We start from the raw sequence: 12,569 nt of genomic DNA on the forward strand, positions 1-12,569 counted from the left end.
AAAGCCTGTAGAAGGTGCACTTCAGCCTTCGTTAGCAAAGCAAGCACCAAGAGACTGATCTCTTCCAACAGTAAACACCAACTACACATTGGTTTTGCAGCCTATGTGTGTCCAGCACATATCCTCTGAGGAGGGACACAGACCTACATTCCTCCAGCTGAAGGAAAGGAATGAAAATCAAAGCTTGCTGGAGCAATAGACCTGCCTTTGCAAAGGGAATCCCTGCTTCTCTCAGTTTTACACAGCTTCCAAACTTACTGGCTTTACCAAGCGTTTCCTAGGGAGGTCTCAGGACCATGGTGAGGAGAGTGAGCTCTGGGTTCATGCCAGAATGTAGGTTATCAATAAGACCGTAGGAAATCACTGTAGTCTTGCCTCCAGCCCTCTCCGCACAGAGCACAGAACACCCCTCTACCCCTTTTAATTCTCATCTCCAGTGGCACTGATAAGAATTGATCCAAATCTATTTTATAGAGGCATTTGTTGAGGAAATACCAAGCCAAGCCTCTATTAATTATTCTAGGGAATGATTTGGCTCAAATCAAAGGTCAAGAGTCTGCAATTTAGCAGTATTTGTGAGGCGTGATTAACGTGGGGCTATTACATCCAAGCTAATTTAAAAAGAAACACTGAGAGGCCAGGGCAGGAACTGCAATAACCTTACTGCAGGGACTCCATTGGCATTGCTGCTTTGGCACCATAAAGTGTTTCTGCACCATCACATGGCTGCAACTCACCCAGCACCTGTGGAAAAGCCATCCCTGGCTCTCCTGTGTTTCACTGCAAATGTCACCTTACTCAAATCAAGCTCCTTTCTTGCAAGCCAAGAGAGCCTGAGAAGTTGTTCTGAAGGCTCAGGGTTCATGAGATACTCAACTCGGACTCTGCTCAGTGTGCCATGGTGGCCAGAAATCACACTGTTGCAGAACAAGCATCACTGAGGCCAATGACACCAAGTTCAATGTGGATACAGCTGCTTGCATCATTCCTCTGGGGTTTTGTTACCAGGGAACAGGAAAACCCTGTGTGCCTACGCTGCGTTTCATGGCTGTGAAGGTTTCCATGTAAAGGTTTGAAAGTGGTTTGCAAGCAATGAACTGTGCTTCCCAGAGGAGGAGGGTACCATGTTACAGATTGAGAAACTGAGGCACAACTGTCAATACATACTGGTTTAGTGGGTAGTAACACAGGGTCCAGAAGACCCCTTTCCACCACCACTACTTCCAGCACCGGCTCTTCCCTTCCCTCATCATTTTCCTGTGGCTGGTAAAGAGAATGTCTGTAACAGTTGTGATTTGGGGATGATACACTCATCTCCCATTGCAGTTATTAGCTGTTGCCTGGCAAAACCGTCTGCAGGGATTGTTTTAAGCTACACATTCTGCATCATCTTACATTAAAAGAAAGCAGGACGAGTATATCACCTTGCAGGGTCAGAGAGAAGAACTCTCTTTGTAGAAATTATCTAGGAAAGGGACTGGTTTTACATCTAGGGAAGTATCTGGTTCAATGTATAGCAACACAAGATGGAGAATCACTGCATAAACCCCTGCCATCCCTCTGTGTTCACTCAATCCTAACAGTTTTAGGTGGGAGAGTTACTCAGGAAGAAATACCAAGACACCTGCATGGCTTTTTCTGCTCCAAGTCAGGTTATAAAACAACCAACCTTCTGCAATGCAGGCACCAGGGGACCACGCAAACAACAGAACCAAAAAAGCCTCCCATTTCCCACGCACTATTAATTGTTTGCTGCTGTTCAGACTTGACATCTCTGTGCACAATCCCCCTTTAAACCTGCCTACTCCCTCCCCAGGCAGGGCTGCCAGCCTGCAAGGAGAGGAACAGACATTCATTACCAACCATTGCAGAGTTACCACAATCACTATTGGATAGAAAGGGAGCCTGGAGAAGAGAAGGTTCCTGGGAGATACTAGAGCAACTTCCAGTGCCTAAAGGGACAAACAGGAAAGCTGGAGAGATGCTTTGGACAAGGGTCTGTAGGGACAGGCCAAGGGGATTGGCTTCAACCTGCCAAAGGGGAGACTGAGATGAGCTCTTAGGCAGAAGCTCTTCCCTGTGAGGGTGCTGAGGCGCTGGCACAGGGTGCCCAGAGAAGCTGTGGCTGCCCCATCCCTGGCAGTGTTCAAGGCCAGGTTGGAAACAGGGGCTTGGAGCAAGCTGCTCCAGTGGAAGGGGTCCCCGCCCATGGCAGGGGTTGGAACTGGATGAACTTTAAGGTCCCTTCCAACACAAATCTCAGCTGCAGATCCTTTTTATTTCCCTCCTTCCTATTTGTATTTCCCAAATAGAAAACAACCTGCTACCACAGATTCCTATCCCTCATTGGATCCTAGGCTTAGATACGCTGGACTGGTTTGTGAGATCTGCAGAAAAGACTCCAACTTAGCCCAGCTTGTGGCTCCAGTGGAAGCAGAAACCCCTCTGGAGACATATATGCAACATCAAATCTAATGCACAGTTCAATGAGCTTCCAGAACCAGCACAGCTTCGGACTCTGTGGTAACCTTAAACTCACTAATGACAGTCCCTGCAGCAAGAGCTGTGTGTCACAAAGCCAGCTCCAAATGACTTTACAGTAGCTAATAATAAACCCTTTCCCAGGGCTTAAAACTAAAAAAATCAAGAGAAGAAAAAACCCACCAACCCTCCAAACCCTCAAACTTCATATCTACAGAGTAGAACACGTTTTAGGAACACTCATCCTCTGCCTTAGTTGAGGTCACTCAATTCATCACCCCTCATATATTTCCGAAGCAGATCTGAACTAATGCTTCTAAGAAAGGGACTAACTCCAGAATTTGGTTAAAACACAGAGCAAACTCCAGCCGCATCAAGTCTGCCTGCTTGCAGCTCACTCCGCTGCACTCATTTAATAGCAGTATTTGCAGTGCTGGCACAGCACTCCAGCCCCTTTTTAACTCCAATTTCTCCTATTCCATCTTTGCCTACGTGACAAAATCCCTCTTTTCCCCCTCCTCTAAAACCAGTCATCATTCCCATCAAGACACAAATGCATTCAACTAAGCCAGCTTTGAACTTTACCCCCTGCACACCCATGTTGGCAGCGCATTGCTCATCAATTTTTCCACTGAAACCAAGTATCCCTGTTACTGTGTTTAATCCCACATACTTCCCAGACAATAGGAGCAAATGCCACCACACTCATCTTGGCCTTACCCATGATGGTCACATCATACTCGATCTGGAAGAGAGCCTCCTGGCTGCACTGGCGCAGGATGTTGAGGGCATCAGCATGGGTCATGCTGTGCAGAGGGATCCCATCCACACTCAGCAGCCTGTCCCCAATTTTCAAGGACCCTTCCCTGTAGAAAGCCATGAGAAAGAGGCTTTTTTGTATATATATATTTATTTGTATTTAATTTCTATACCTATATGTAATATATATTTAATATATATTTTTGTGTGTGTATAGATACATACAAACACACACATATACATATATATAAAGTCAATTAGTCAATAGTTTGGGTTATTTATAGTACCAGCTCCATCACATTAAATTAGCAGCAGGAGAATAGCTAGAAGCCTCCTGCTTTCCAACACAGCATCAGCAATTCATCTGTACAGGGTTAATTAAGAGGCTGCCTTTGGAAGAGGATTTTCTGCTTATAACTGTAATATCTACACATGGGTCAGCCTACAAGTACCAGATCCATCCTCCCTGCACATCACAGGTCTCACACCACCCACGTCACTGCACACCACCAGCACAAGAAGCCTTGTAGAGGCAACAGCAAGGAGGACAAGCAGGGCACACATCCAAAAGCACATTGAAGGCTGCTGGTCTGTCTGGTCAAAGCAGACACTGGAGATGCGACACGAGCATTACCTGTCTGCTGGACCACCCGGCCTCACATAGGTGAGCACCAGCGGCCTGGACTTGTGCCAGTCTTCATGGGCTCCCCCTGTAATGAAACCAGGGAAGCCATAAGTCACTGGAGGTTTGAAAGTCTGAATGGAAGTGCTGAGAAAGGAGAGACATTTATCACATAACAGCTGACACAGCCTGAAAGCAAAAAGACTGCCCTGGATTCAGCAGCCACAGTCCCTGGTGGCTGCGTGGGATGCTGCCCAGGATATACTTTTCGTTTCTTAGCTGAGGTTTATGATATTCACCTTCCTACATTTCTGTTCCTGCTTCCCAAATCACCTCTGCCAGTGCCTGTCCCCTCTGTTTTTCACTGGGGAAACTACTAACCTCTCAGCACGAAGCCAAAGCTGTTGCCTTCCTTGTAGAGAGACACCTCGATGGTTTTGGGAATAATGCCAGCACTGCTCTCTGGCACTGAAGGAAAAGAAGAAGACCCAGTTACCCCCAGATAAACCTTTTTCATGCCACCCTGCAAAATAATACTATAATTCATTCAAACAGCATTGAAATTGAAACTCAGCCCAATACCCATATTGTATCTTCCCTGTTTGGATGCAGAGAGTGCCCAGCCCAGAACTGTGAACCTCCATCAGAACCAACCATTGTGTTCCAGGATGATTTTGCCAGCTCAGTGTTGCACATCTCCCCTTAAATTTGTCTTGGTTATATTCTGACATTCAAGTAAAACCTTCCCGTTTATCAACTGGCCTTAATGCACTTGGCATTACTCAAAAGCCAGAAGCTTCTTCTGCAGATGGAGACTTGTTTAAAAGACCAGCAGCAGCGTAAAGAATCCAGTCACCAGCTGACCTTAAAGAAAATGAAAATCCTAAATCCTCAGTGCAAAAGGTTGGGGTTTTGGTTTTTTTTTTCCCTTCTTATATTTTGACTTTAGAAAAAAAGATTAAGTGAATCCTTTAAACTGATCCTAGGGGCAATTCAGTAATTTTATGTTAAATACACAGTGCTATTTAAAGTTCAAAAGTAAAGAGAAAAAGAAAGAAACTGTTTCCATCCCTTGCCACCCCCTGCTATTTAATGATTTATTGAACTACTGCAGTGAACATGGGCCAATTTCCTCATCTTTCCCATCCAGAACTGCACATGGCATTTCAGCATTGTCCCCTCCGAAAAGATCAATTCCTAATCTTCAAACCAAGTGCGGTGAATGGCCACAAGCACTAAGAGCTTGACTGCAGGCTGGAGCTGAAAGATCCCTTAGGCACATCCACACTAGCACTTCCCCTTGGCTCAGGAAGCAGTCCTGCACACTTGCAACCTGCACCTAAATTAGGGTTAAACTAACCCAAAAGACATCCAGTGTACACATGTTACTGCCTTGCAGCCTTGGGAACCATAGGCAAGGCCAAATAAACCCCCAAAACACTGTCCCCCAGCTGCCACTTTGCCCCTGCTGCTGTCCACAGACAGAAATACCCCAGAAGGGAAAAGCTCAGGCAGGGCACAGGAAGGCTCCCAGCTACAGGGTAATACTCACATACCAAGAAAAGGGCATAAAGCATCCACAATGAGTTCAGAAACCATCCAATTTCTGTCCTAAAGCATCCAAGCATGAAGTTCTGCAGCAGCCTGTCATAAGATTAGTGGCGAGCACGGAAACCTAAGCTGGTGTCAGCGCAGGGCTTGGTATATTTATGGAAGGGATGATATGACACAGTGGCCTGAAAACTAGACATGGACTTGCAAAGTCTCTTCCAAAGCAGGAAATTACACAGCAGGGAGAAAAAAATCAAACCCACAAGCACAAGCTATTGAATTGCACTATATTTCTACTCTCTGCCCAGGGAAAGAGAGAAAGAGATGGGTGCACACAGCAATAACAAACTCTCATTGCAGGTAAAAGCCTGTAAGGCAATAATGGAGACTTCCCTCTATTTCACAGTGCTTCTTTGTATGGATTAGTCATAAACAGCATCAATAATCTCATGGGAGATAAGTCACTCTTTCAGTGTGCTCTTCCTCCTCGTTCAGAGGTGGGGAGATTTTGCACCACTGCTATTGATTGAGCCATGCGGTATTGGCACTGGTCCTTAGCAGGTAAGTACAGCTAATCAGGTTCCTGATAGTCAGGCTCACAGCTAAGGAGAAAGGTTAAGAGTTGCCATCTCTAGTGAGAATAAGACCATGGAAAACTTGAATCACAGTTTGTTTTACCACGGCTGTACATAAAAGTTAAGAAACTCAGCAGAAGAGAGGGGGTGATGGAGATTCAGATAATTCAGATTATATTCTTTTCTTCTTTGGAATTTACATGGTCACTTATATACTCAATACTTTTCATGTAAAGGCAGGAGTTACAGCAAAGATATGAAGTGTAACATAGCTTCTTCTCTGGGGCAAAACGCTTAGATTTCACCAGTTCTGTTTTTCCTACCATCTTATTTTCAGTTGTTCTATTTCTTCTGCCCAATTATCCTTTGATTGATCTGGGGAACTGGATGAGTAATAACTGGAGACGAGATCATTTTCACAATGGAAAGACTGTGATGACAAACCGTATCGAGGAATTTGTTTTAATCAGAACAAACGAGGACAAGAACACATAGTCTCCCACATCAGGATGCAAGCCCTGTGAGCTGGGTTTGCCAGTTTCAGCTGGGGGTCCCTTAACTGGAAAACAGATTGTTTCAGCTTCGCTTCTGAAAACACATCGTTTCAAAGCATCTTGAGGAATAACAGCACTTGCCACTGTTCAGAAAAGAGGATCTGGCAATACATGCTTAAGAGTGAATAAAACCTCCTGTTGCCACTCTCTGAAAGGGGAAAAGAAAAACAAGCTGAAGCAGCATCAGGAGGCAGATTGGCCTGTGCTACCGAGTCACTCTGAGGCAAGACAGACCTAATCAGCCATCTCCTGCCAGTGTGCATGAACAGGCACCCACTGTGCTGGAAAAAAGGCTCTGCTCCGACTGCACACAGCTCTGCAGCATCCCGCGCAGTGCTGCGAGCGGATGAAGGCACAGCGTCAAACTGCCCCTGGATACTGCCTAGTCCATGATGGTTAACACACGAGCAAGTCCATCTGCACCCCAGGACAAAAAGCAGCCAAGAGAAGAGAAGTGTTATCAGAGAGGCACCCACCGGCTGGCGGAAGCTCATACTCTACTTCCAGCACTACCCTTTCACCCACGTTCTTCAGTAGGCTGATGATCTCGTCGTGCCGCAGCTTGGTCAGGTTAATGCCATTCACTGACTTGATGTAATCCCCAACATTCAGCTGGTCACTTCTGCAAGGAAAGCAAAAGGAAAACAAAAGCAGTGGTAGCACAAAGTCTCTGCTACACTCAGCCTGGATGCTCCTGGTAAACCCATGGTACATGGAGGACTTTCTGACCAAGCCAGCAGTGCTGGGCTCATCTCATCTGATTGCACGTACTTGCTCTCAGAGGGAAGTGCTAAAATGGAAGGCATCTATCTTTCCTGTTGGCAAGTGCTCAGATCTGTACATAAAGCAACAATCGCAGTCTACGTCTTTACAATCTCTCTTTTTATTGCTCAGTTCCCATTCATGTAGAGCAATCAGTCAAAGAGAAGCACACCGAGAGCTGTCTGAACAAAAAATCCAGCAAGGGAAAAAGGAAACGTCATTCCTTTTGCCTGTTTTCTGCAGAATTGTTCAATTACTCCTTCCCTTTCTCTTCTTCTTGAAGCCTTTCTTTTCCTATTCCTTTTTTGAGCCAGCATTACTTACCCACTCAGTATTCAGAACAGATACAATATTAAACCACTTAGCTTGATCAAGATGTATTGTACCACGCAGCCCTCCTGACAAGGCTGCCTAATTTCACAGAATCCCAAATATTCCTACACAAAATTTGAGAGCATAATAGCACAGAGCATGGGAAATAACTCAAAATAGATGATGTTTGACTTGCTGAAGCAACAACTTTGCATTCTGGGGCACTTGAAGAAAGGGACTTGGGTGGCAGCTACGATAATTATAACTATATTTACTCCATAATTAGAACATGCAACTTTCCCACTCCAGTTTTATTGTGCTCTCTACACCCCATTTCCATTTCTCACCTTGCAGCCAGTCCTCCTGGCCTCAGGTTGGAGACTCTGGGCTTTCCATCTTTGTCTGTGCCACCTGAAATGGTCAACCCAAGGGTGCTTCCTTCCTTCTTAATCAGCTCCACGATGGTGACCCCTCTAAATTCCTCTGAAAGATCAGGAATACAGACAGATATCTCAATGGAAGGCACATTCCTCCCAGTCCAAAGGACATCCTTTTCCTACAGGTGGTGGGAGAGCAGACCTAGGATGATTTGTACAATTAGCACGAAGAGAAAGCTTCAGTGTATTTAAAATCAACTTGTGGAACAGAAGCATGTGCTGGTGGACCCACAGCAGTGGAGGGAAAGCATTTGCATGCAGGTCTGGTGAGCAGGACCAAGTGGGACAAAACAGAGGAGTGAAGGTTTGTGACAGAATAAAAAACTTGTGTTTCAAGGTGCTGGTAGCAGTGGAAGGACTCAAAACCGGGGTGATGGGATCTCAACAGTGGTTCAGGGACATCAGGGACTATGCTCTATATAGAGGGGGAAGGGTGATAGGAGGGCTACATGTCAGGCAGTCGCAGTTACCAGGTAGGAGGATGCTGTGGACCTGCAGTAGCTGCCTGGATGAGCAGAACAGGGTGGGTCTTAAACCACTGTGATTTAAAGAAATTCACAATACAGATGGGAGGTAAACATAATGCAGAGAGAGGTGGGATCCTGCCATCAGCAGGGGAAGGAGGGGAAACATGACCTTCACTCATTCACAGCAGTTTCCCTGCTCATTTACACCTGGTTTAAGTCAAACTTCCTCCATATTGCCTCATCTAATTGAAAACACAATCACTTCTACAACATAACTGGTTCCATGTGCACTGCCAACCAGGATAGGTATGGCAGGGTCAGGATTAGGAGACGCCAAGCCCACATCCACTGCACTGTTACTGCTTCCCTTTCTGATACAGGCAGCATACTTTTTACCTTCCTTCAGCCCAAGATGACACTGTTGTTTGTCCAGCACCTATGTATAAGCCCAACGTGATGCCAGTGTTGATCCCATTGCAGCTCATGTCTGGGTTTACAAAAACAAGGTCCCTAGTCTGAGTTCTGAAGCAGGAGAGCCAGAACTAGCCCAGGGAAAGACAATAGGCTTGGCAAAAGGTAGCTCTGCATTAATCCAAACAATGGCACCCACACTCCTTGCTCAAAGGAGAACTGCCCTGGGGCAAATCAGATGACTTTCATGCCTTGCCAAAGCCTCCTCTAAGAACCTTTTGCAGAATGCATCTACAACATGATCCATCCACCTCCACTCTCTCTGCTGTTGAAATCTCCCACAGTTCTACAGGGGAAAACAGTCTCCCTCACACAGGGTGTCTCTCTCTGAAGGAAGTGCAGAAGAAGGTGGTGATGGGCATTGGAAACCCATGGCAAACAGCAGACCCCCAGCTGTGGACTAAAACCCACACCACAAACAGACCAGGAGTTTGTTTGCACAGCAAACCCCACCAGGCTTAAATGAGATGCTCTATTGAGAGAGGGAACATTTAAAAACTCTTGCACACTACGATTTCCAGAGCAAGGCAGGGTCTTTAAGAGACCCTATTTAAGATAGCACATTAACGCAAAAGATCCATCCTGGCACATGTTTCCCCCCCTACATCCTCTTTCACTGGGAGAAAGTGCCATTTGGCACAGTGGTGCCTCATCACTAGCACTTTGCTCCTTGTCTAATGCCACCACGACCCCTCACTTCACATCCTGCCCTGTACTACACCTATTTTGTATAACACTTCCAAGGATAATCTGTACACTTGATTAACATGAGTGGGGAACCTCTTTGCAATCCAGCACCAGCCTGGAAAGCATTTAGGCACTGCTGGGCACCCATTTAACATGGCCCTGGCAGCTCGTTGTAAAACATCAGGTCCACGATGCTTCTGCTCTTTAAACTCAGTTTTGATCCCTTGCCAACTACTGTAACTCAGTTTTCAATTCAGCAACCCGGGATCCCAGGGGCTGCCAGAAACTTTGTGGAGGCTCCCCGCTGTGCTGGAAGGAACACCATCCAGCTCTATCCTGCAAATTTCCTCTCAACTACAGACATGACTGATCAACACAGATGGTGCCACAAGGGGAGATTATTAGCTCTTCAATAGTGTTTAATTTTGAGCCTTGCTAAGTGTTTAAAATGAGAGCTCCCAGAGTGCAATTACCCATTGTTATGGGTTCAAGGAGAAATCACTGCTCTGAAAAAAGGCAAGTCCCCGAGATCAATCTATTAAGGTAAGCAATAAGGGATTTTGACCAATACCTCTATAAATCTACTGCTGCTATCACAGATGTAAAAGCCAAGTGGGTAAGCAGGATATGGTCCTTCAAGATACAGTCTTTAAGTTCTATATGCAAATACTCTTGGATTTCTTCTACTGGCACATATGCTTGGATTTTGCTGCCCAAAGAACCCCAAAGCAGGAAGAGCACACCTGGATTTTGCCCTCCCCATTGAGATGCTAGGGTTGATGGACATACTGGCTCTTGTGAACAGCGAACCAGCCTTTCTTTGTCAGGGTTGTGGGACAGTGGCAACATATTGCAGAGGTCCCAAAGGATGTAGACTAACCCCTAGAAAAAATCCTGGATGATGAAGCAATGGAAAAAGGCCCCTGTTTCCTCCCCATCCCTTACAACACACTAAACCAAACCTATGGCTGGGTCATTAATAGTCAGGAGTCAAAATGAATCCATGGGCTTTCTTAGGAAGAAGATGAGTTGTCCAGAGTAGCCCATCCAAACCTGCTGGCATGCTGTGGGCAGATAAAGCCCAACACCAACAGAGGCAAATGTACCACTACTTCTCCACTCCCTCTTCAGCCCCCGGAGGTGTTTCTGCATGAGAAGGTTCATCTCACACACAAGTCTGCTGTGACTGACTAGATATCAGAACAAACTCAGTCGCACATGGGAAATACAGAGCTTGCTTCTTCCCCATCTCCCTTGCTGCTGTTTTCCTCTTTGTGGTGTTAGCCACATAGACATAAGTGTCTGGTTCTCCATAACCATCATCAACAGCTCCACACCAGACTTTGATTTTACCAGTGACATACCACTCATTGAGATCAGTTACTTCCATCCATTTCTGCCCTCTGGCAAAAACCTTGCTGATAGATGCACCAAAATAGGTGTTTTGGTGGGTTTTACCCATTTTGGGGGTAGCCAGGTGAAGTGTAATGGATTCCTTGATGCTTCGGAGCAGGAGCCAATCCCTCCTTTACCTGGGATGCTTTGTCTCCTGGAGACCAGGGCTGTGTCCATCCCACCAGAGTCTTTGCTCCCTTTTGAATAAGGGCCATCATCTGTGAGCAGAACAAAAACAGAGGCTGAAATTAGTACTAAAAGCTACAAACAACAGAACCAAAGCACTTTAGAAAGTTGTCCTGGTGACATCAGAATTGGGATCACATCCATATGGCAGACTGTAGGCAAGAAAACACATTACCAGCCCCAGCTTTGCACTGTGCCATGTGGGCTATCTTGCTTCTAAGAAAGAGAGGGAAAGAAATGATGTGGCAATAACATTATCCGATTTATTCCTGTTGGAGCTAATCTGTTAGGAGAGAACAAAATTCCCTTACTCTTGCAACTATGTGGAACAGCTGAGGACAGAGAAAGCTGTGGCATTAGTCTCACAAGTTTTAAGCCTGTCATTATGCTTGTGAGGAAACTTAGAGTCTTTGGAAATAGAGTTATACATCAGGACACTAACAGGTCACTAAATCACTATACCTGAAGGAAATTGCCTATTCTTATAGATCCCATTATTTCAAAGTCACATTTTCCTGCTGCTGTTCCAGCCTCTGTACAGCATAGACAGCACCTTCTGTTAAGTGGTTTTACACACAAAAAAAGTCAGAGGAAAGAAAAGATAGTATTATACATCGTAAATGCATCATCCAGCATCAGCTGAAATTTAAACGTTGAGTAATTAAATGCCTTTGTATTATCCTATTGGAAGACTCCTATATGGCACAGTGATTATTTGTAGAGAAGGGAATGTGCCTCTACAGATTTAATTGCCATCCATCTAAAATGTGTATTTTAATGGCATTTCCTAAAAAACTGGTTCTTTGCCAATCAATAATTTCCACTAACCATGTAGCATCAAATAACTCCCATTCTCAGTGACCACATTCCTGGAGTGTCCTTCCCAATTCTTCAATAGCTGTAACGGCTTAGAGTTGTCTCTCATAGTATAAATACAGGTTACTGAAAACCTTCTCCTCTTATTCCTGTCTACAGCCCTTAAGTAACTTAAACATAAGTTACACAGAAGTTTTTGCCTTGCTGTGTACAAAGGGAATGGCTTTTGCTCAGCCTGTGGCCTGTTCAGAGAAATCAAAACTGATGCTTAGTTTGCTGGCAGCCCACTTTGACCACAAAACAACAGCATAAATTCAATCATTGTGGATTGCACTTAACCACTTGGAAGGGAATTCTGCTCAGCTGGGCATATTTTTAAGTAAAATGAAATAAGGTTCCACCTATAGGAATTTCCAAACAAGCAAAGATAATTGAGTTTTAACTCTTGCTGCCCAGCTGAAGTAACTTCACAAGTTGACAAAGCTCAGTGAAAA

General features: G+C 45.2%; 1 protein-coding gene across 6 annotated transcripts in view; it reads right to left on the minus strand.

The window, feature by feature from the left end:
• Positions 1-12,569, minus strand: part of GRIP2 (glutamate receptor interacting protein 2) — a 243,328-nt gene that overhangs the window by 46,966 nt on the left and 183,793 nt on the right. For all 6 annotated transcript variants that reach the window (XM_061357171.1, XM_061357172.1, XM_061357170.1 and 3 more), the window contains exons 2-7: positions 11,211-11,291; positions 7,964-8,099; positions 7,019-7,164; positions 4,244-4,330; positions 3,875-3,950; positions 3,202-3,347 (exon numbers count right to left, since the gene is read on the minus strand). In XM_061357171.1, the coding sequence (XP_061213155.1) occupies positions 3,202-3,347; positions 3,875-3,950; positions 4,244-4,330; positions 7,019-7,164; positions 7,964-8,099; positions 11,211-11,291 (672 nt within the window). The remainder of the gene's footprint in view (positions 1-3,201; positions 3,348-3,874; positions 3,951-4,243; positions 4,331-7,018; positions 7,165-7,963; positions 8,100-11,210; positions 11,292-12,569) is intronic.

The sequence above is a fragment of the Neopsephotus bourkii genome, unplaced genomic scaffold (assembly GCF_033783945.1).
Source record: "Neopsephotus bourkii isolate Nb327-2 ecotype Australia unplaced genomic scaffold, CSIRO-AGI_Nbou_v1 NB_887, whole genome shotgun sequence".
Taxonomy (NCBI): Eukaryota; Metazoa; Chordata; class Aves; order Psittaciformes; family Psittacidae; genus Neopsephotus; species Neopsephotus bourkii.